This window comes from Drosophila ficusphila, unplaced genomic scaffold, assembly GCF_018152265.1.
Source record: "Drosophila ficusphila isolate 14025-0441.05 unplaced genomic scaffold, ASM1815226v1 contig_106, whole genome shotgun sequence".
Lineage (NCBI taxonomy): Eukaryota > Metazoa > Arthropoda > Insecta > Diptera > Drosophilidae > Drosophila > Drosophila ficusphila.
In genome coordinates, this window is record NW_025063993.1 from 2,250,226 (window position 1) to 2,270,896 (window position 20,671).

Sequence of the window (20,671 nt, forward strand, 5' to 3'; positions counted from 1 at the left end):
AAAGTTTGTTTGATCTCTTGATTGCTATACTTTACGCTCATCAAACAGTTTCTGCTTTGGGAAAGGTTTATGTTTTTATGATTTGTCCCACACTTAAAGTGCATATAGTACGCTACATGCGTTTGGGGCGCCTCAAGTGTTTCTATTTATATCTCAAGTTTGACCGAACTGTGTTCGGATCACTTGAACTATCATAAGAACTTTGTTCTACCTATTTTTGCATTTTGAAAAAACATGTATAAAAACCTTTATTTTTTGACCCCCAACTCGAAGATCCAGTTATTTGTTAGTAATAATTCAAACAGTTTTTCTTTAAGTTTTTTTTTAGCTAAATAATACTCATGTTCTGTTCTTTATGAGTTTCTGGCGCCGATTGAAAAAAAAAAAAAATAAATTCTGATAATACAGAGAGGTTAAGAAAGATGATAATTATGTGATATTACTTCTTGTGGTTATAGTTCCTTAAGTACCATCTTTATAATGGTTATTTTTTGTATCTTCTTATGCTAAAATTACATTACTTTACCGCCCCTCAACGTATGTCAGCCAAACTAGACTTTCTACCTAGCGTTAAGCGGCGCCACTAAGCCACTTTCAAATGTTGTGTAGAAATCAATGTAGAAATACAAGTCAACATGCCAAAAGTCTGGCAACACTTTCAGACAGTTTTTTAACTTTTTGGCGGAATTTGTTTCAATTTAATGAAGTTTTACAATTTTATTCGCTTCTTTGTTTGAATGCAAATACAATAACAACACTTTATATCGCAAGCCTGTAATTTTTGTGAAACGAAAATCACTTTTGAAAAAATAATTCGTTTTGTAAGTAACTTAGATACTATAATTGCATTGGATGTTTTAATTAATTGGTTTTAATGGGAAACAATGGTTGCTAAAAAGGAGGAGGGATAAAAATTAACAATTTAAGATTAATTTCAATATTATTTTATGTTGAGGTATTATCCTGTTCCCTGCCATTAGAAGATCGATTTGATCACCTATGTATTAAAAAATAAATAGTGGCGCTTGCAGATTTTTGTGAGTTCTGCAAATTAAAAAGAAGCTATTAGGCTTATAAATATAAATATGACAGAATATTTCAGCTAACGATAAAATCGGCTTGTACGGACGAACCTAAGCTACATAAATAAAACACTTTAAAAAATCAACAAATGCATTGGCTGTCACTTAAACTAACACATATTTGGCTTCTACTAGCCTCCTTTCAGTTCCCAGTCCAAGATCACTATTGAATGACCTTGCTCGCCACCCTCTCCCCCAACTCTTCCGCCGCCGCCTCCTCACGCTCCCGCCTCCTCTTGGCCACATTCAAGTCGCGCGCCTCCTCCATTGTGGTGGGCAGCACCTTGTCAGCTGTCTCCGGAAAGGCCAAGGTCAGGAAGCCGCTGATCAGAGCGAAGGTGGCGAAAAGGATCTGAGGGGCGTAGATGTAGTACTTGGCCTGAAAAAGTAAATACATGGGTTAAGTGGTTGCCAAACTAAAAACCATTGCCATACTAACCAGCAGAGGAGTTTGGGGCGCCAACATGGAGCCGATGCGACCCACCATCGAGCAGAGGGACAGCAAGCTGTTCCGCACGTTGGTGGGGAAGATCTCCGAAGTGAAGAAGTACAGGATCTGAAAGCTGCAGGTAATGGCCAGCTTTCCAATCAGGAACAGGGTCAGGGAACCAGCGTAGTTATCTGCAAATATTTCAATTAAATGTATGAAAAATAAATTAAATTAAATTAAAACAAATGTATGTCGAGGCAGTCTGATATTTTCTGTAAAAATCAGATGCCTTAAAATACAATTGCGCATTTGCACTCAATTAGTATTAATTTGAAACTTAAAGCATCACTTACCTGCTGCGACTCCAGCTGAGGCTCCCATGCAAATGGCGCAGAGGAGCATCGAGGCACAGAGCGAGTAGCGCCGGCCCACGCGATCCATGATGATCAAAGGCAGGAGCAGGCCGGGGATCTGGATAAAGCCGTTCAGCATGAAGTTGGTGTACTTGTTGCCGCCCAGGTTCACCGAGTTCAGACTGAGTCCCAGGGCGATCAGCGTGTGGGTGAACCAGCAGAGGCAGCAGTTGGCGATCCGCAGCGAGAAGAAGCGCACGGCGCGCATGATCGGGTACTGGCTCTCGTTGGCCTGGCTGAGCTTCTGCCGGTTGGTGGCCAGCAGCTCATCCACCTGCTCCTCGGGCAGGGGCCGCCTGTTGATCCGCGCCGCCCGCCGCAGTACTGCGGCTGCCCGCTCCTCGGCGCCCTGGCTGAGCAGCCAGCGGACGCTCTCGGGCAGGATCCACAGGAAGAGGATCTGGAGGATGGCCGGGGCGTAGAGCACGCGGAGCAGCCAGCGCCAGTGCTGCACCTGCGAGGCCAGGAACCCGAGGAAGGCCTCGCCCAGCGCGTAGAAGATCGTGATGATCGTGGCAGCTGCCACCCGCCGCTTCGGACCCACGAGTTCGATGGCCAGGAGGAAGGCGGTGGGGAAGAGGGTGCTGCCCACCGCCATGTCGAGGAACTCGAACACCAGGAACATGGAGTAGTTGCTCGACAGCGAGCGGATCACGCCCATGAGGGCGCTCAGGGCTCCGGCCACGGCCAGCATGGTGCGACGTCCGAACCTTGGATAAAGTTGTTTTGGTTTAAATCGAATACTAATCACAAAAAGTTAATATCACTTACCGATCTGCGAAGTATCCTCCAAGGGGGATGCCCACGAACTGGCCAACATTGTTGATGGTTCCCACCATAGAAAGCTTCCACTCGTCTTCGCAGTAAATTCCAAACTTGAGAGGTGTACATTTTATCGGATTTCATAATAAGTTGTTAATAAATATTAAGAATATTATTAGTAACTCTGTTACACTTAGTACTTAAATCTTTTCCCAAAACTATTCATTAATTATTATACCAAAGAGGAGGAGGATAATGAAGTTAAACCGAGATAAGATAAGCTTTACAAAAGAATTTACGCTTCATTTTTTATTTCTGCACTAACACATATTTCCACGTACACTTACCTAAGAAACGTGATAAATGTCTATAGAGTAATTATAAATTTGTAATGAGTTTGTCACCCTGTAACCCCTTTAAATAAAGTTACCTTCCAATTGGTTGGTACTTGAAAAGGTGTTACTAATAACAAAATCATATTTCAGTATTACATTTTTTTTTCGTATTGGCTCTGATAAAAGTAATACCTATCGAACCCTTTCCAGTTTTTTAGTTACTCCCGTACGTGTGACTACTCACCTCCGTTGATATGGTTTTTTCCTCGTCCCTGAACTTGAAGTCTCGCCCGCAGGTCTCTGAGTTATCAGTGAAGTACTCGCTGGCGCAGTAAGGTCCGGATGGAACCGTGAGGAGCTCGGTCTGATTGACGGCGTAGCGGTGGCAGGAGTCCCAAGCGGAGTTCTTGTACGGGATGGTGAAGTTCAGCCAGCTCTCCTCGTACAAACTGCTGGCACTGTCGCACTGCGGAACGTTGCACCTGAGTCGAGTTGAATACCTCAAGATTTGGAACTCAATTTCACGGGCAGTTCGCATACCTGTGCACCACTGTGCTCGCCGAGAAAACATAGGAGATGGAGAAGAAGGCGTTGAAGAGCATGGGAACGCAGAGCAGCACGTAGTTGATGATCTGATAGCGTCCGAACTGGCCGATCCGCACCAGAATGGCGTCCAGAGAGTTGTCCTCATCCCCGCTGGCAGTAGGTGGTGCCGCCTCCGGGTCTGAGTGTCCATTGGACTTGGCGCTGCTGCCGTTTCCCTCCTTCTGGCTGGTCATTTCGCACCGCTGAACTGAGGGGCAGCCAGACACGTGGTAGAATGCACTCTTTAATCGCTGTTTTATAACTCGCACGGCGCGATCTTTCCGCTGAACGATTTACGCTTTCAGCTGTTGGCCTTATTTTTAGACGCTTTGGAGCGCTTCAGTCGCGCTGGGAGCAGTGCTACGCATTGACTGACTCGAGCACTCGAACTGGTCGGGTTTGCTGCTCGCAGCGCCGCTTTGATTCGACGCACTCCGATAATTCCGCTCTCGGGCGGTTCTATTTTTAATCCGTCTGCTCTTCTCCATGTTGCTTCTCTTCCCTCCTTATCGGGGTCTTATCAGGCCCAATCCCGCCGAGCTATTTGCACTTCCCAACGATACCAGTGCGTATAACCCAAACAATCCAAATCCGAACGCGTTTAGTTCTGAATGGGTTAATATCAATCGATTCGGGAACCGGTTTGGCTAGAATTGTTTATCTGACAGACGGCGAGACGTGGTGTCAAGTGGGTGGAAGGTGGAGAACAGCTGTTCCCGCCTGTTAGCTGATTGCTCCACTAGGTCAACAAGTTGCCCGACCTGTCCCTCTGTTCCTTATCTTGCACCACTTGCCCGTGTCATTGACTTTGGCACATGTCTCTAGATTGTTTGCCTTTACACATGATTTACTTTACCCCTCCATAAGATTATTACCCGAGCAAACTATGTCCGCAAGTCCAGTGCCTGACTGACTATTCAATCGCTGGGTTGCCGAGCAGATACATCAGCGATAAGTGCGATGAAGCCACAATAAATTGGCGCTCGGTGAATTGATGGCGCGCTGTAATTGAAATTGCTTGATGGATCTATGGCACAAGCCCCTCTACAAGGGAGGCATAAATCAGTAATGTTTCGCTGAAACGCTGGTCATGCGGCTGATAAGCTCCGATTGCAAACGGAATTAGATAAACCTTCCAGTTAAGCACATACGAGTATTTGCTTTGTTAAGCCACTTGAATAAAAATCAATTTAGTATTTAGTATGCATCTCATTTATTAAAGACCTTGCACCATAGAAGTCAACTGAAGATAACAACATATACCTTTATCTAACAAAATGCACCAAAGCAGGAAATAATTAAAGGATTTGGGGGTTTGGAAGGCGTTTTACGATCGGTAGATAGGGTTGGCCTAGGTTAGTTCTCCCGTTTGTCCATTGCGACACCTTTTGGATTTTATCAATGAAATTATAAACCAAGTATTAGCATCTCTTCGGATTGCTTTGGTGGGGTTTAGTTAAAAAAAAAATAATAATACAGTGTGGAGCCTTTCAATCATTCTTCTAAATAAATTTAGCAGCATCAATTTCTATTTCTTTCTTTTTCGTATGAATGCTTTATGATAAACTAGGGTACTTAAGGTTTAAAACTAGTTATTCTTCTATTGTTAAAATGGCTAATGTGGTCTTGTTGTGCCTTGCACATTAAGCACCAAAAACAGAACCCCTTCTATATACCTTATTTCAGAAAAAAAAAATTCTCTTTATAATACATATCTTGGAATACTATATTGGGGCATAAAATGGTAAACATTATTTTTTTATTAATTCTCTTAAGGCTTTTTAACAAGTATTGCCTATCATAATTTTTGACTTCGAAAAAAAGCATTTTAAGTCGCTTATCAAACCGACTGAGCTTACCGTTAAAGTTTTCATTGCCTTCTTAAATTGGTTAGGAATTAATTGCTCACTTTTGACTTGCATGTTTGCCGAGCGTTAAAAATCACACTAGATAGTGCCCAATTCCGATTAAACAGCACTTTTCGAATTGTTTTCTTTGGGAATACTTTTGTCCAGGGCACGGGCCTCAGCCAGCGATGTGGGCAGCGCCTTGTTGGTTGTCTCCGGGAAAAGCAAGGAGAGGCACGAACAGGTAAATCCAAAAAGAGCGAACAGCAAATGGGGAGCGTACTCGTAGAGATCAATCTAGAAGGAAGTACTCGTTACCTGGCATTGGATGCGGATGGAGAATTCCAAACTTACCAACAAGGTGGTTTGGGGGGCCAGCATGGAGCCGAAGCGACCAATACTGGAGCAGAAGGAGAGCATGCTGTTCCTGCAGCTCGTCGGAAAGATCTCGGATGTGAAGAAGTACAGGATCATGAAGCTGCCCGTGGACGTCATTTTTGCCAGGAAGAAAAGTATCGAAGAGGTCAAAGGATAGGCTGTTGGAATACAGACATGAAATTTACATGATAAGAGACATATGATCGGAAAGCATAAAAATCTAATGCAAAGTGAAGAAATATCTCTTGGTCAATATATTTTTAATCAAAAATATGATTTAAGTCTTATTAAAGTAGTTCAAACCGTATACAATTTTTGAGCTTCCATAAAAAGTAATTCGTAAATGGCTTAGACGTAAATAAGTATGTCGTAATGAAAGTGCTATGTTTTATTTTCCAGGCCCTTTGTTTTTCAAGCTTTGATTCCCCTTCAACACAATCTCGAAACTTACCATCATCCGTGGCAGCCACTGCCAGAAGGAGGGCTGCACAGGTGAATTGGCAAGAGCAGAGTGCCCAGCGCCGTCCGACCCAGTTCATGAGTGTGGTGGCCATCAGGATGCCCGGTAACTGCATGAACCCCGTCATGATGAAATTATCGAACTTGTTGCCACTCAGCTGAGTGGAGTTCAGGCTGAGGCCCAAGGCGATGAGGGTGTGGGTGAACCACACGAAGCAGCACAGGGCGGTGCGACCACCCAAGGCCTGGTAGATCTGGCGGACGCTGTACTGACCCCTGCTGGCGGAGGACTGGGCCACCAGCCGGCGGTTCGAGCGCACCAGAGCGTTGAGCTTCTCCTCGTCAAGGGCCCGCCGGTTCACCCGAGCCGCCCTCCGCAGTGCGGCCTTGGCGTCCAGCTCCTTCTCCTGGCTGAGCAGCCAGCGCACGCTCTCTGGCAGCAGGCAGTAGAATGTAAGGTGCAGCAGCGCCGGCGCGTAGAGCACGCGCAGCAGGAGGCGCCAGTTGCGCAGGTATTTGGCCAGGTAGCCCATGAGAGCCTCCGCCAAGCCGTAGGTTAGGCTGATCCCGGTGGCGGCCACCACACGGTGCTTAGGTCCCACCAGCTCCACGGCCAGCAGGAAGGCGGTAGGAAACAGGGTGCTGCCCACCGCCATGTCAAGGAACTCTAGACTCAGAAAGCTGTAATACTCTGGTGCGAATGAGCGAGCTAGTCCTGCGAAGGCGCTTAGAACTCCTGCGGCAACCAATATGAAATTTCGACCATATCTACGAGGAAAGAGGAGTTTGATATTGCGAATGAATCATTTTATAAAAAAAGGCTTAAATAAAAATGGCAAAGATTTAGGGATAGCTTTAAGGGGCACAACTAGTGTGGCATTTCAAAAAAAACTTTTTGTTTTCTTTCATATTTCGGTAGATTACACCTTTAAAAATAACATATTAAAATGTCAAATCGATATCTCAAATAGTTTTTGAGTTATAACAATTTTAAGAGCAGCCGCTCGTATAACAGTGAATACGATCATTTTATCTTTAAACGCTTTTTTCTCGAAACAGCAATTTGCTGTAGTGATAACTTAAAAACTAATGATCCGATCACTATCAAATTTTTTTTACATGTTCTATATATAGTTCTCCCTACAATGACATATCGATTTTTTGATCCGATCAAAAATCAAATTTTGGCAGGCCAAAAACAACCAAAATTTTGGATAAAATTCGTTTTTTTTGTTTCAAATTTTTGATATTTTTGATTTATTGTAGGTCATTGTATAGACAATATCATCTAGTTTAACGAGAATTTTTCATTTTTTGATTTCATCCACGAAGAGGGCACTTTTTTTTAGCGCCGTTGGAGATCGGCTCTAACTTAAAATATATTTAATTTTTTTCTTTCAAAATTTCACTGTATATTCTTCAAACATGTATAAATATATTCTGAAAATTTTAAAATAATTAATCAAGTAGTTTTTTAAAATAAATTCCCAAAAACCACCTTTTTTTTGGCCATCACACTAGTTGTACCCCTTAAATCAAACTATAGTAGACACAAAACTATAAACATTCATATATAATATAACCTAAATATTCTACTCATACCAACAACATTTCCGATATATGCGTAGTCTCAATAATCTATTCTGTCTTATGTCATTTCGACTTAATACGTCCAGTATTATCCAATATGATTTATGATATACTTTATTGTAAGCAATAAACTTTTTAAAAAGGCGACTGCTTAATAATACTTATCTCATTTAATAATAGGTACTTATCAAATTTACTGTTTAGAGTACTTACAATCTATCTATTTTCCCAACCCATACCTGATTTCAAATATTCTTATTAAATGGGGTTTTTCTTCTGATTAAACATACCGATCGGCCAAATAACCGCCTAGAGGTATACCGACAAACTGTCCAATATTGTTGACTGTGCCCACCATCGAAAGCTTCCATTGGTCAGCGCAGAAGATGCCGAACTGATTTGTTGAGGGAAAACACCAAAAATCAAATCAAGTCCCTCTGAATAGCTCTTTTTATACGCACCTCACTGGCAATAGTTTGTTCGTCCCCTAACATCTTGAAGCCCGCATCGCAGGGGACCTGATGGGATACATTGAAACTGTTGGCATTACACGGAGTGGTTCCCTCCAGATCCGATATCACGGCAAAGTGCTCGCACTGATCCCAAGCCCCGTGGCGCAGCGGAGTGGTGAAGTTGAGGAAGGGTTCATAGTACCCGGTGTCCAGGCCGTCGCACTGGGTGATGTTGCATCTTTGGTGGATCACATCTAAAGATGCCAATTACAAAACACTTATGTGACCCACTCACCTGAAGGAGACTTCCCCGGCGGTGAAGACATAGGAAATGGAGTAGAAGGCGTTGCAGATGATGGGCAGACAGAGCAACAGGTAGTTTGAGATCTGGAAGCGACCGAACTGGCCGATCTCAACGATGATCGCGTCCAACTGATTCTCCTCCGTCGAATTGGGATCGACCTCCACATCTGGTGCGGATTTGGTATTCTCCACCTTCAATGTTGGCTGCAGGTTAAGCATGCTGCCGGTTCCACAGAACTTCGCCAAGTGACTGAGCCCGGATTGATGCCCCCAATTGGTTAAGCTGTTCACGGCGGAGAGATCTGTCCCCGGACGGTTCCCCCAGCACTTTTTCACACATTCAATTACCTAAGCACGCCCACGAAAGCCCGGATTTAATTGCTGGATTTACTAGTTGCGATGAACGGCTCAAGTGCAGTCTCTCTCCACGCTGGCAGGTGAATAAACTGTCGGCTCAGTGAGCCCATTGTATTGCAATTATGTTTTATTGTTCAGATTCAATGCAAGAATCAAAAATATCACTTGATCTTGTTTTTTTTTGTAAGAGAGTGTGCCATGCGGTGTGGGTGAATATAGATACAATAAAACTGATGTTTAAATAGAGTATGAATACCTTAAGGGTTCTAAAGCTTAGTTCAAAGGACACTTGGATTAACATTGCGTACGAATACAAAAAAAACGGGACAAAAGTATCATACGGAAATGATATGTATTATATCGAACAAACAGGGTTTTTGGGAATATCGTGTTTTATAACGGCGATTGAATCTAGCTGCCATAGGAATGATTAAAAGATTTACATATATAAAATTAATGGTTCAAAAATTAACATCATTATTTTTTATCATACAATAATGATTTTTGGAATGACTGACTACTACCATACACTATAATTTATGAAATAATTGAAAATAAGAGAAAAAACATTATAGTTCGATGTTGTTAGGCATTCATGCATTTTGTCCGACATTAAGCAATTCATTTCAAAGATAGAAAAAAAAAATATAATTTATATAAAGAACGTACAAAAAATCAAAACTAACATTTCAAGCCGACTGACCTTACCGTTTAGTTTTTACTGGCTCCTTCAATACTTAGAAATTGAATTGGTTTATTGCTTACCCCTAACTTGCATGTTTACCACACAACAATGCCTAAATTACGATTAGACAGAACTTTTCGAATCTTTTTCCTTTGGAATGCATTTTCCCAGTGCACGCGCCTCAGCCAGAGTTGTGGGCAGCACCTTGTTGTTTGTCTCCGGGAAAAGCAAGGAAAGCCCCGAACAGGTAAATCCCAATGTTGCAAACAGCAAGTGGGGAGCGTATTCGAAGTAATCGATCTAAAAGGAAGTACTCATTGACATGCGTTGGATACTCATGGAAAAGGAACTTACCAACAAAATTGTTTGGGGGGCCAGCATGGCGCCTAAGAAACTTATACTGGTGCATAAGGAGAGCACGCTGTTCCTGCAGCTCGTCGGAAACATCTCGGAGGTGAAAAAGTACAGGATCATGATGCTGGCCGAGGACGTCAATTTTGCCAAGAAAAAAAGTATCGAAGAGGTCAAGGGGTAATCTGTAGGGATGTAAACAAGTAAATGTGTATATAAATTTTTATTATATGATAAAATCGGAAAGCGATAAAATTGCTCTTTTATTACAAAATAACATCATATCAGTGGTCCCTAAAGCAAAAGGTATTATAATTTCAGTCAGAAGTTTGAAACGCAGTGCAAGAGACACCTCAGACCCCATAAAATACATATGTTCCTGATCAGCATCACGATCAGAATCGAAATACGTCTGTACGTCTGTACGTCTGTCCGTCTGTTTCTATATAAACTTGTATCTTAGTTTTGAACCTATCTTGCTGAAACTTTCCCAAAAGTTGTGTAGTTATTGCACACAGTATATATGTAAGCCGGAACGGGCCGGATCGGGCGATTATATCGGATAGCTCCGATACGAGAGATTAAAAAAAATTTAAAACTCCGTAATAATAGTGTTTTTTAACTACTATCAAATTTCGAATTAAATTTCATCAAAATCGGTTAACTGTGCATCATATAGTTGCCATTGGAAAGATCGAAATAATGAAAAAAATTATAACGCTGTTATTTTTTATCCCACGACCATGATTTTTAGAACATCGAGTTTTTTAAATATTCTTAATTCGAGAAAAAATTTCATAAAATTCTGACATCTGGAGAGATAGAAAAATCTATAATTTTCTAACGACTGTTGAATTTCGAATTTAATTTCATAAAAATCGAACGATATAGCTGTCATATGAACAATCTTCGAAAATATAGAAACTTCATAGAAAAATCGGCATAGCTTCGATGTTGTTTAGCATGTATGTATTTGGTTCGACCTCTTTGATGACTGCAAGGGTATATAAGCTTCGGCTTGCCGATTGTATTTTAAAATACAATCAAGAAAAGAAGCTAGCTTTGGGGGTCCGAAGCTGACATACAAGACCCCATAAAATATATAAATATATTTAATGTACATATAAAAAATCGGCTCTTTTGACTACAATTAAATTAAAAACGAAAGATCTTGCAAATCGCATGATTCTACCGAATACCATACCATCACAAAATCTAGGTCCAAGAATTATAACATCGGTTGAATTTAATCAATAGTAGTTAAAAACATCGTATCGAAAAAAGCAAGTCGATATGATCAAAAACAACGGCGTGATAATTTTCTCGTTATTCTTTCGACCCCTCCCTTTGAAGCTATCCGATATAGTCTCCCGATCTTGTTTAAATTTATATTCTGCGTGTAAAACCTACACAATTTTTGATCAACTTTCACCAAGATATCTTGAAATGGACAAGAGGACAGACGTACACGAATAGATCAATTCACATGGTGATGTTGACTAAGAATATACATATATGTATATTTTATGGCGTCTGAGCTTATTCCTTCACTGCGCTGCAAACCTCTGACTGAAATTATAATACCCTTTTGCAAGTGCAAAAAAAGTTGCTGTTAACTTATATTCGTTCATATGACAGGTTATAGTTTTTATGACGGTACTAAAATCGGGCAATTTTAAAGCTCCCATAAAAAGCAACTGAAAAGTAACTGGTTGCAAATATAATTATAAAGACATTTCAAAGTCGTTATAACAATTCAAAGTTATTTTTCCAAGAATAAAAGCTCACCTTCATCCGTGGCGGCCACTGCAAGAAGGATAGTGACACAGGAGAATTGGAAGGAGCTGAGTGCCCAGCGCCGTCCCACCCAGTTCATGAGTGTGGTGGCCATCAGGATTCCCGGCAGCTGCATTAACCCCGTCATGCTGAAGTTATCGAACTTGTTGCCTCTCAGATGAGTGGAGTTCAGGCTGAGGCCCAAGTCGATGAGGGAGTTGGTGAGCCACACGAAGCAGCACAGGGCGGTGCGACCACCCAAGGCCTGGTAGATCTGGCGGACGCTGTAGTGACCCCTGCTGGCGGAGGACTGGGCCACCAGACGGCGGTTAGAGCGCACCAGCGCGTTGAGCTTCTCCTCGTCAAGGGCCCGCCGGTTCACCCGAGCCGCCCTCCGCAGTGCGGCCTTGGCGTCCAGCTCCTTCTCCTGGCTCAGCAGCCAGCGCACGCTCTCCGGCAGCAGGCAGATGAAAGTCAGGTGCAGGAGCGCCGGCACGTAGAGCGCGCGCAGCAGGAAGCGCCAGTTGCGCAGATAGTTGGCCAGGTAGCCCAACAGGGCATCCGCTAGACCGAAGGTCAGACTGATCCCGGTGGCGGCCACCACACGATGCTTAGGTCCCACCAGCTCGACGGCCATCAGGAATGCGGTCTGGTACAAGGTGCTGCCGACTACCATGTCAACGAACTCGAGACTTAGAAAGCTGTAGTACTCCGGCGCGTTCGAGCGAGCCAGTCCTGCGAAGGCGCTAAGCGCTCCTGAGACGACCAGCATGAACTTCCGACCATATCTACGAGGTAAAAGGTCTGCATTTTTACGTGTCTAATTTCAATGTAAAACAAGTAAGGAAGCTAGCTCCGGCAAGCCGAAGCTTATATACCCTTGCAGTCATTAAATGAATTTTTTTCTTTATTTAAGAGTATTTGAAAAACTTGATGTTCCAAAAATCATGCTCGTGGGATTAAAAACAACTACGTTATAACTTTTTTTCCATTACTTGTATATATATTTTTTGATATCTCCTATGGCAGCTATATGATAGAGTTATCCGATTTTGATAAAATTTAATCCGAAATTCAATAGCAGTTAGAAAACGCCATCTTGAAGAAATCAAGTCGATCTGATCAAAAACAACGGCGTGAGAATTTTTTATTTCATTCTCTCGTAAGGGAGCTATCCGATATCGTCGGCCGATCTGGCTCGTTCCGACTTATATACTGCGTGCAATAACTACACACCTTTTGGGAAAGTTTCAGCAAGATAGCTTTAAAACTAAGAGACTAGTTTACATAGAAACAGACAGGAGGACAGACGGACAGACAGACAGACGAACAGAGAGACAGACGGACAGACAGACAGACGGACAGACGTACAGACGTACAGACATATTTGGATTCTGGTCGTGATGCTGATCAAGAATATATACTTTATGGAGTATGAGGTGTCTCCTTCACTGACTGAAATTATAATACGCTTTGCTCTGCAAGGGTACAATAGGATCTTAACTGGAAATGGTAAGACTTTGAAGACTTCACAAATTACAAATTTTCACACAAGGAGTAATCAATTTTTAAGTTCCGGTAATCAATGCAACCCAAAACTTTATTTAGAGGCGACAATGGCAATATACCCCTTTTAGACGACTCGAAATCTATTTATCTTCCAAAAGCATTCCAAACATACCGATCGGCCATATAACCGCCCAGAGGCATACCGACAAACTGTCCAATATTGTTGACTGTGCCCACCATCGAAAGCTTCCATTGGTCAGCGCAGAAGATGCCGAACTGTTTTGTTGAGGGAAAACACCAAAAATCAAATCAAGTCCCTCTGAATAGCTCTTTTTATACGCACCTCACTGGCAATAGTTTGTTCGTCCCCTAACATCTTGAAGCCCGCATCGCAGGGGACCTGATGGGATACATTGAAACTGCTGGCATTACACGGAGTGGTTCCCTCCAGATCCGATATCACGGCAAAGTGCTCGCACTGATCCCAAGCCCCGTGGCGCAGCGGAGTGGTGAAGTTGAGGAAGGGTTCATCGTACCCGGTGTCCAGGCCGTCGCACTGGGTGATGTTGCATCTTTGGTGGATCACATCTAAAGATGCCAATTACAAAACACTTATGTGACCCACTCACCTGTAGGACACTTCCCCGGCGGTGAAGACATAGGAAATGGAGTAGAAGGCCCTGCAGATGATGGGCAGGCAGAGCAACAGGTAATTTGTGATCTGGAAGCGACCGAACTGGCCGATCTCAACGATGATCGCGTCCAACTGGTTCTCCTCCGTCGCCTTCTCCTCGACCGAGACATTCGTAATGGTTTCGGGCTTTTCCACCTTCAATGCGAGTTGCATGCTGCCGGTTCTAAAGAACTTCGCCAAGTGAATAAGTGATGCCCCCAACCGGCTAAACTATTCACGGCGGAGAGATCTGTCCCCCCGTGCAGTTCTGCCAACACCCTTTTGCGCATTTAATTACCTTAGCACGCCCACGGAATGGATTTAATTGCTGGGCTTGTCAGCGGCTAGCAGGTGAATAAACTGTCGGCCTAACTGGGACTCAGCAGACACATTGTACTGTTATTATGATTTTATTGTTCAGATTCAATGCAAGAATTAAAAATATCACTTGATCTTGTTTTTGTTGTAAGAGAGTGTGCCATGCGGTGTGGGTAAATACAGATACTATAAAACTAATGTTTAAATAGAGTACAAATACTTTAAGGGTTCTAAAGCTTAGTTCAAAGGAAACTTGGATTAACATTGCGTACGAATACAATACAGGTAGAGAGAAGGTTTTCTAATTACTCCGATCACACAACTGGTTTAATATGGCAAATACCGCATGAATGCGGGACGAGCTGGTTAGTTTTACAACCTACAGATTAGTAGTTCTTTCCCGTCAGCTCCATAAATCATCCCAAGTGTCCGTATCCGAATGTTGCGTTTTGTGTCAAACAAAATTGTCAATAAATAATGCCTCGTTATGGGTGTGTCCTAAAACTACAGAATACATTTCTATCAATTCACGGAGTGAAAGCAAAGATTCCGTGTTCTCTACTTTGCTACGATAATATCAATCAATCTTATCGATTTTAAATATGATTATTTCGTCCCAAACTAGTTCAAAGTGGAATGTTGTTCGACTACAGGTTGTACATGGGATTGCTGGTAGCGTCGAATAGCTGGGTTCCAGTGGACTCGATCATGGACCTCAAGGCAATACTTCGCTGTTTGGCCACCGCCTTGCGAAGAGTCAACTCAAACACATTGTCCTCGTCGATGTTGTCCATTGGCATGTGATCCCTGTGACCCTCTTTCCGATCTGGAGTTTTGAAGACGAGCTCCTCGTGCTCATAAAGGACACACGTCTCGGCGAATTCCTTGGCAAAGTACTGCGCCGTGTTCCGGTTTTGGATCACCTCGCTGGGAAAGCACTGCAGGAGCTCTTCGAAGCTCAGCTCAGCCACCAAGTTGTTTAGTATCTCTACAAGTTTTTAACACATTACTTTCAGGTCTTTCATGCCATTGTGTTTACGTACCCGTTATGTGTGCCTTCCAATTGGGCAACACCTCCTGCTTGCTGAGAATCTTTCGCAAGAGACTTTCCCAATGTTTGGGCGTGAAACCACAAGACTGCAAAATAACATAAATTAATTAAGACATTTACCTGATAAATAACTTTAAATCAAAACAATAAATTACCACAACACACTTCAAAACATTCGACTGACAAATCTCTTTGCAGTTCTAAACACATTCTACCATTCAACCATTACAAAATACTAGTGCTGACTTGCCTTTCCATACTGCCAAAGAAATGCCGGACAGAAACTAAGCAGGTAGTTAATTGCCAAGTTCTTGGGCAAAACGATTACGAGGAAACTGTCGATTCCCATCAAGTGCGGAGACTTTTGTATGAAGGCGAGAAACTCTGAGATGATTTCGCGATCCACCTTGCTGGAGGATAGCAGGCTCTGAATTTTCAGGGTGAGAGTCAGCAGCTCGTTATGCCAACTTAGAAACCGCACCTCGAACTCCCCATCGTCCTTGTTCGGGTAGCTGAAGTCGCTGCGTTCGAAGGGCGGCAAGCGGTTTAGGTACTGCGGCCGTTCCAGCAGGCACGGTATTGGGCGAATGTAGGCCTTGATGTGACGATCGTATTCCTCGCCCTCGGGCAGCTTGTAGTCGGGGATGAAGGGCACGTAGACTAGCTTGCCGGCCAGCGGATCGTTGGGGTTCTTGATGGTCGGCTTGGGGCAGTAGTTCGGAGCCATGCCGACCATGTAGGAGATGCATTCCATACGCAGGTTCATAAACTCCTCGCGGCTCGTCTGTTGCTCCACATCCGCTGACTGCAGGTCGGTAATGAGATCACTCAGGGCCTTCAGCCGGCCCATGTACATGCGAAAGAGGATCTTAAGACCCTTGAGATTAGTAGCAGCCACGTCGTCATCCGCCTGTGGCTGTGACAGCGAGGCATTTGAGTTTCGCTTCTGAAATGGCGAGGACTGTTGCTCCTGCAGCTGGTCGTAGACAATCCGCTGCTGTCTGCCGCTGATTGAGAGGCTTGCCGACCGGTCCTCATGCGCCGAACTGGCACAAGAGCTGGACAAGGACTGGGCATCCGCCTCGCTGTGCAGCGAAGGAGCCCGCGAGCTGCTACACTCCTCGTCGTAATCGTCGTCCAGTTGCGGCGGAGTCTGCGATCGAATCTCGTGCGGCTGCAGAGTCGAGCTAACGTCGTACAGATCGTAAAAGTAGACCTGCAGAATGCTCACGAACACCTTCTGCGAGGTCTGGTATCCCTTCTGGCCAATGTGCGAAGCGATGTAGTTGAGAAACAGCTGCAGGATCATGTCCAGCGTCATGCTGTGCTCAATGCACAGCGCATGGATGAAGGCGTCGCTGATCGCTTCAATTAGCGCTGGCTGCTCATTAGCCAGCAGAATCGTCTCGCTGAAGTCCGAGAAGGAAACGATGGTGCTCGGAGTAGGCGTACTGACCGCAGCGACCTTGCTCTTTCCTCCGACCCGACGAGTTTTCATAGCCTTCGAGTTAGACACCTGGGAGTCAGCTTGCTGCTGATGGCGTCGCTGATAGATCACAGTGCTGTCGTCAAACAGAACGTTCTTATGCCGGATCAATGCGGTGGCCAGGCTGCGTCTTGTGGACTTCGCAATGATCTCCTGAGCCAGCAGATAGTTGGACATGCGGCAGGCGGTCACAGCAAGCAACAGGTTTTCGTCAGAGGAACTGGATGGTAAGACACAATTATTGTAGGATTTTGATTTTAGAAATTGGAAATTCACTTACAGCTTGTCCAAATACTTTAGGTAGTTGATCAGCTCCCCACTCATTGAGTCGGCCACCACTGGAGATATTAGCATTATCTGCGGAATATCCACCGGGGAGTGTTTTATGAACATGTTGAGGAACTCCAGCGAGAGTGGAACCTGCTTGTAGCCCTGCTGAATCACGCGAGCCGGCGTGAAGTATGGACGAACCGTTTGGTTCAAAAAGGCTGACTTCAAGCGATCTGTCCCCAGGCTGAGCAAAAACAACTTAACCGTGTATATCAGTCCCGCGAGCTCAGTGGTATCCGCGCTCTCACCACCATTCATAAAGTTCTCTATGTAGTTATTGAAGATATCTACCAGATGCAGCTGGCACATTCTGTAAAATCCCGTGGCCTGGAGATAAACCTCCTGTTTACTGGAACTGCAAGAAGCGATAATGTTATTGAAATTCCAAGAACAAATGTAAATGATATCTGAAGTACAATTTATTTGTTCTTTTTCGTACCGTATGGAAAAGTCGGCCAGCTTTCTGCAGTTCGTCGCGAACATTTTCCGAAGCAGCTGCTCCCGCTCCGCTCCCAAACGATCGCCCTGCAAAGTTAGGCTCAGCCGCAGCATGACGTGCGCTTCCTCCATGAGATCGTAGAAATTGCAGCTACTCGCACTGCGGTACGACTCCGCTATGGCCTCAAGGTCCTCGATGACGCTCTCCACGCGAGGAATCTCCAGGTTGTACAGAGTCCATTCGTTGGGCACCGTCGAGGATTGGGCTGCGCTGTTGCTCCTCAACAGGCTACTGTGCTTGGCCTTGGCCTCGGCCAGCAGGCGTGCGGCAATGTTTCTCTTGACAGCAACCACTTGACCGCTGGGCACCTCGCCGGTGCTGCGCCGCTTGTGTAGCTCCAGAGCAGCGTTCGTGATCAGCACCAGTTGCTCCCGGTTCACGCACACAAACTGAACGTGCATGAACGCGGCCAAGCCCACGACGGCGATTGGAGAGCTCACATCCGGGGCGGATTCCTCCGGGAACAGACCGCCGATCGAGGGGTACTCGAAGCGATTGTGAAAGAGCTTGTGCCCGATGCGCGAGGTGTGCGTTTCTACGGACTCGGAAGTCACCGCGTACACCACGTAGTCGTTGATGTGCACCTGGATTACCGGAGCCGTGAAGCTGTAGCTGGCCACCGGTTTCTCGTTCTCGCTGTACCACTTCCCTTGGGCGGAGAACTGGTACAAGAAGCCGTCCACACTGCTGGCCACCAAGAGGGCGTGGCCCATGCACCTCTGGTGCTGCGAAGACTTCAGTGTCCTTCGGTTGACGTGCTTAAAGGTGGTCACCGCACTCGGCACCTGTTGGTTGCCCATGTCGTACTCGTCGTCCTCCTGGTCAACTCCCTGGCTGCTTCTTTGGTATATGGCCTTGAGGTCCATGCAGCGGAGAATGTCCAAAACCCGCGGCTGGTTCTCAGAAGTCTTCATGCAGATTTGAAGCAGCTTACGCACATCATACTGCACCGAGGCGTCATCCTGGTGGCTGCCCCCGGCGATGCCCCTCACATTCATGGCCTTGGCCTCGTTGACGAGCTTGATTTTAATGTCCTGGGCTCGCTGGGGGCCGATGGTAATATCCTGGTTCTCATCCTGACCCCGTCCTCCTCCGAACTCGCTGTCATCCCACTGGGAGCGCAGTTCCGGCTCAAATTCCTTTCCGTAGGCGTTGTTAACCATCTTGGCCACGTTGAAGTCCAGGGGAGACCGTCCGGGCAAGGCTCCGTTCATCGCCACCGGCGGTTTTCCACTGCTCGTCGACTGCAGAGAGTCACTCTCGCAGCTCTGCTGGCTGTGGCTGGAGCTGACCACACCTCCGCCGCCGCCACTGACACTAGCCTTACTGCCTAGGCTCAGCGACTCCGAGAGCGGCTCATCTCCGCCCCCGTAGTCGTTGTCCAGGCAGCTCACGTCCTGCCCTGCACTGGCCCGGTTTGCCAGTGCGTCCACCACCTTGAAAGCCACGCAGTAGCGATGGCTGAGGCAGGCTATCACGTTCTCGGCGAGGCACAGGCGCACCGGAACGAAGTTCAGCTGCACAAAGAACTTGAAGGGCAGGAAGTCGATGAAGGCGAACCTGGGCTGGGTGTTTTCGTGGACACACTGCGTGTACTCGTACAGGTAGATCCTGTCGCGGCTGCTCACGATAATGTTGCCGGAGGTCTGACAACACTGCACGAGCTCCGGCGGACTGCGCAGCGGCAGCTCGATCACATCGATGCTCTCAACCAGCGGCGTCTTGGGCGTGGTCATCGAAGCAATCCGGATTGTAATGGGTAGCTCGTTAAGCCGGCTGTCAGGGAACTTCCAAAAGTTGGCGTAGATGCGCACGAACATCTTGGTGTCATCCTCGGAGCAGACCGTGTTGCTGTTGCTGCTCGATGTGCAGCTGATGGTGGAGGAGGAGTGCACTGGACTGCCCGCCTGCTCCTTCTCCAGGGTGAGCAGGTATTTGCCTGTGGGATATTTATTTTCAACCAGCTTTTAAGGAAAATACCACTTATCTACTCACCAGCCTCACAGTAAATCAGTTGCACTACCTCTCCCACCGTGGCCAGAGTGTTCCTGCTCGGCGTTCGCTCGTCACCTCCGCTGGTGGACGAATCTCCGCCAGCCTCGTTATGTTGCCCCTCATCGGACGGCGCTCCCCTGGTTTCCTCCAACTGAGGCTGCTTACCCCCCTATGTCGTAGATCTCAATGAACTGCTCCGCACTGCTGATAGCTATCCGGTTATTGCCGATCAGACTGCCCGCCAGGATGTCGCCATTCAGCGCGTAGGTCTGTTGCCTGGCGAAGTTGTAGGCCTGCAGGATCTTCACCATGGTGGCTTACTGGAAAAAGAGCAACGGATTTTTTCACTAAGGTACTCTGAATTGCAAGCTACGCCCTCAAATGGGTGAAGTGACTTCATCGCCGGACGTACGCGGACTGGCCTCACGGTGAATCAGTCGCTAGAGCAGAGAATTCTCTAACAGAGAGCGAGACAGAGAAAGGGGAAAGTCCGAAGGGGAATGGGTTGGCGGACCACTTGGCGGGGGCTCAGTCAAGTGGTTCTTGTTTGGGCATGTGAACCATTAGCATAATTGTACGCGTATGTTGTGGTCAGGGAAAGGGAGGATGGATAAGGGTAAACCCAAAGCTATGGGATAGGCCTTTTAAAGAGTGAAGCAATTAATTTTGATTAGAGCCATACAACTGAGACTGTAATGCCATTCATGGCATTTATGATAACTGCTGGTATCACAAAGAACCGCATATTTAACTGTGGTTATTATAAAATCACTAATGTTTATGAGGTATATCATAACAATCAAACTATTATTTACAATACTCTAACAGTTTACCAAATAAATGAAATCGATACTCAGTGTTATAAGGAAGTCCTTTAAAACTTAAAAATAAACTGACGAAAATCCAAAACAAAGCAAACATTTTAGTACTTTACAATCATATGCTTAAGTCAATCCTGACGTTATCCCAACAAAAAATTAATGGAGTACCACAATAGGTCAGTGC

General features: G+C 45.3%; 4 protein-coding genes across 5 annotated transcripts; all 4 read right to left on the bottom strand.

Annotated features, from left to right (window-relative positions):
* Window positions 1–817: 817 nt before the first annotated feature.
* LOC108093598 (organic cation transporter protein-like) lies at window positions 818–4,001 on the bottom strand. Its single transcript, XM_017193723.1, has 6 exons — window positions 3,563–4,001; window positions 3,267–3,504; window positions 2,697–2,800; window positions 1,866–2,635; window positions 1,522–1,703; window positions 818–1,461 (listed from the first exon to the last, which is right to left on the bottom strand). The coding sequence occupies exons 1-6, from the start codon at window positions 3,799–3,801 to the stop codon at window positions 1,246–1,248; spliced, it is 1,749 nt and encodes a 582-aa protein (XP_017049212.1). The 5' UTR covers window positions 3,802–4,001; the 3' UTR covers window positions 818–1,245.
* Window positions 4,002–5,336: 1,335 nt separating this feature from the next.
* LOC108093581 (organic cation transporter protein-like) lies at window positions 5,337–8,986 on the bottom strand. The gene is made up of 6 exons (XM_017193705.2): window positions 8,629–8,986; window positions 8,343–8,571; window positions 8,172–8,275; window positions 6,284–7,059; window positions 5,809–5,990; window positions 5,337–5,751 (listed from the first exon to the last, which is right to left on the bottom strand). Exons 1-6 carry the CDS (start codon window positions 8,853–8,855, stop codon window positions 5,575–5,577), a joined length of 1,695 nt encoding a protein of 564 aa, XP_017049194.1. The 5' UTR covers window positions 8,856–8,986; the 3' UTR covers window positions 5,337–5,574.
* A 116-nt stretch (window positions 8,987–9,102) lies between these two features.
* On the bottom strand, window positions 9,103–14,402 carry LOC108093582 (organic cation transporter 1-like). 2 transcript variants are annotated; one of them, XM_017193706.2, is made up of 7 exons: window positions 14,286–14,402; window positions 13,944–14,171; window positions 13,658–13,886; window positions 13,487–13,590; window positions 11,818–12,593; window positions 10,033–10,214; window positions 9,103–9,978 (listed from the first exon to the last, which is right to left on the bottom strand). In XM_017193706.2, the coding sequence occupies exons 2-7, from the start codon at window positions 14,159–14,161 to the stop codon at window positions 9,802–9,804; spliced, it is 1,686 nt and encodes a 561-aa protein (XP_017049195.1). In that variant the 5' UTR covers window positions 14,162–14,171; window positions 14,286–14,402; the 3' UTR covers window positions 9,103–9,801. The 2 variants fall into 2 exon arrangements, with proteins under 2 accessions (XP_017049195.1, XP_017049196.1); XM_017193707.2 differs by having other exon boundaries at window positions 13,944–14,179; window positions 14,286–14,398.
* Window positions 14,382–20,066, bottom strand: LOC108093580. The gene is given in 7 exon segments (XM_017193703.1): window positions 14,382–15,293; window positions 15,349–15,442; window positions 15,607–17,062; window positions 17,123–17,527; window positions 17,612–19,610; window positions 19,667–19,835; window positions 19,837–20,066. Coding segments are annotated over 7 exon segments (4,605 nt in total). The 5' UTR covers window positions 19,978–20,066; the 3' UTR covers window positions 14,382–14,952.
* Between the last annotated feature and the right edge of the window lie 605 nt (window positions 20,067–20,671).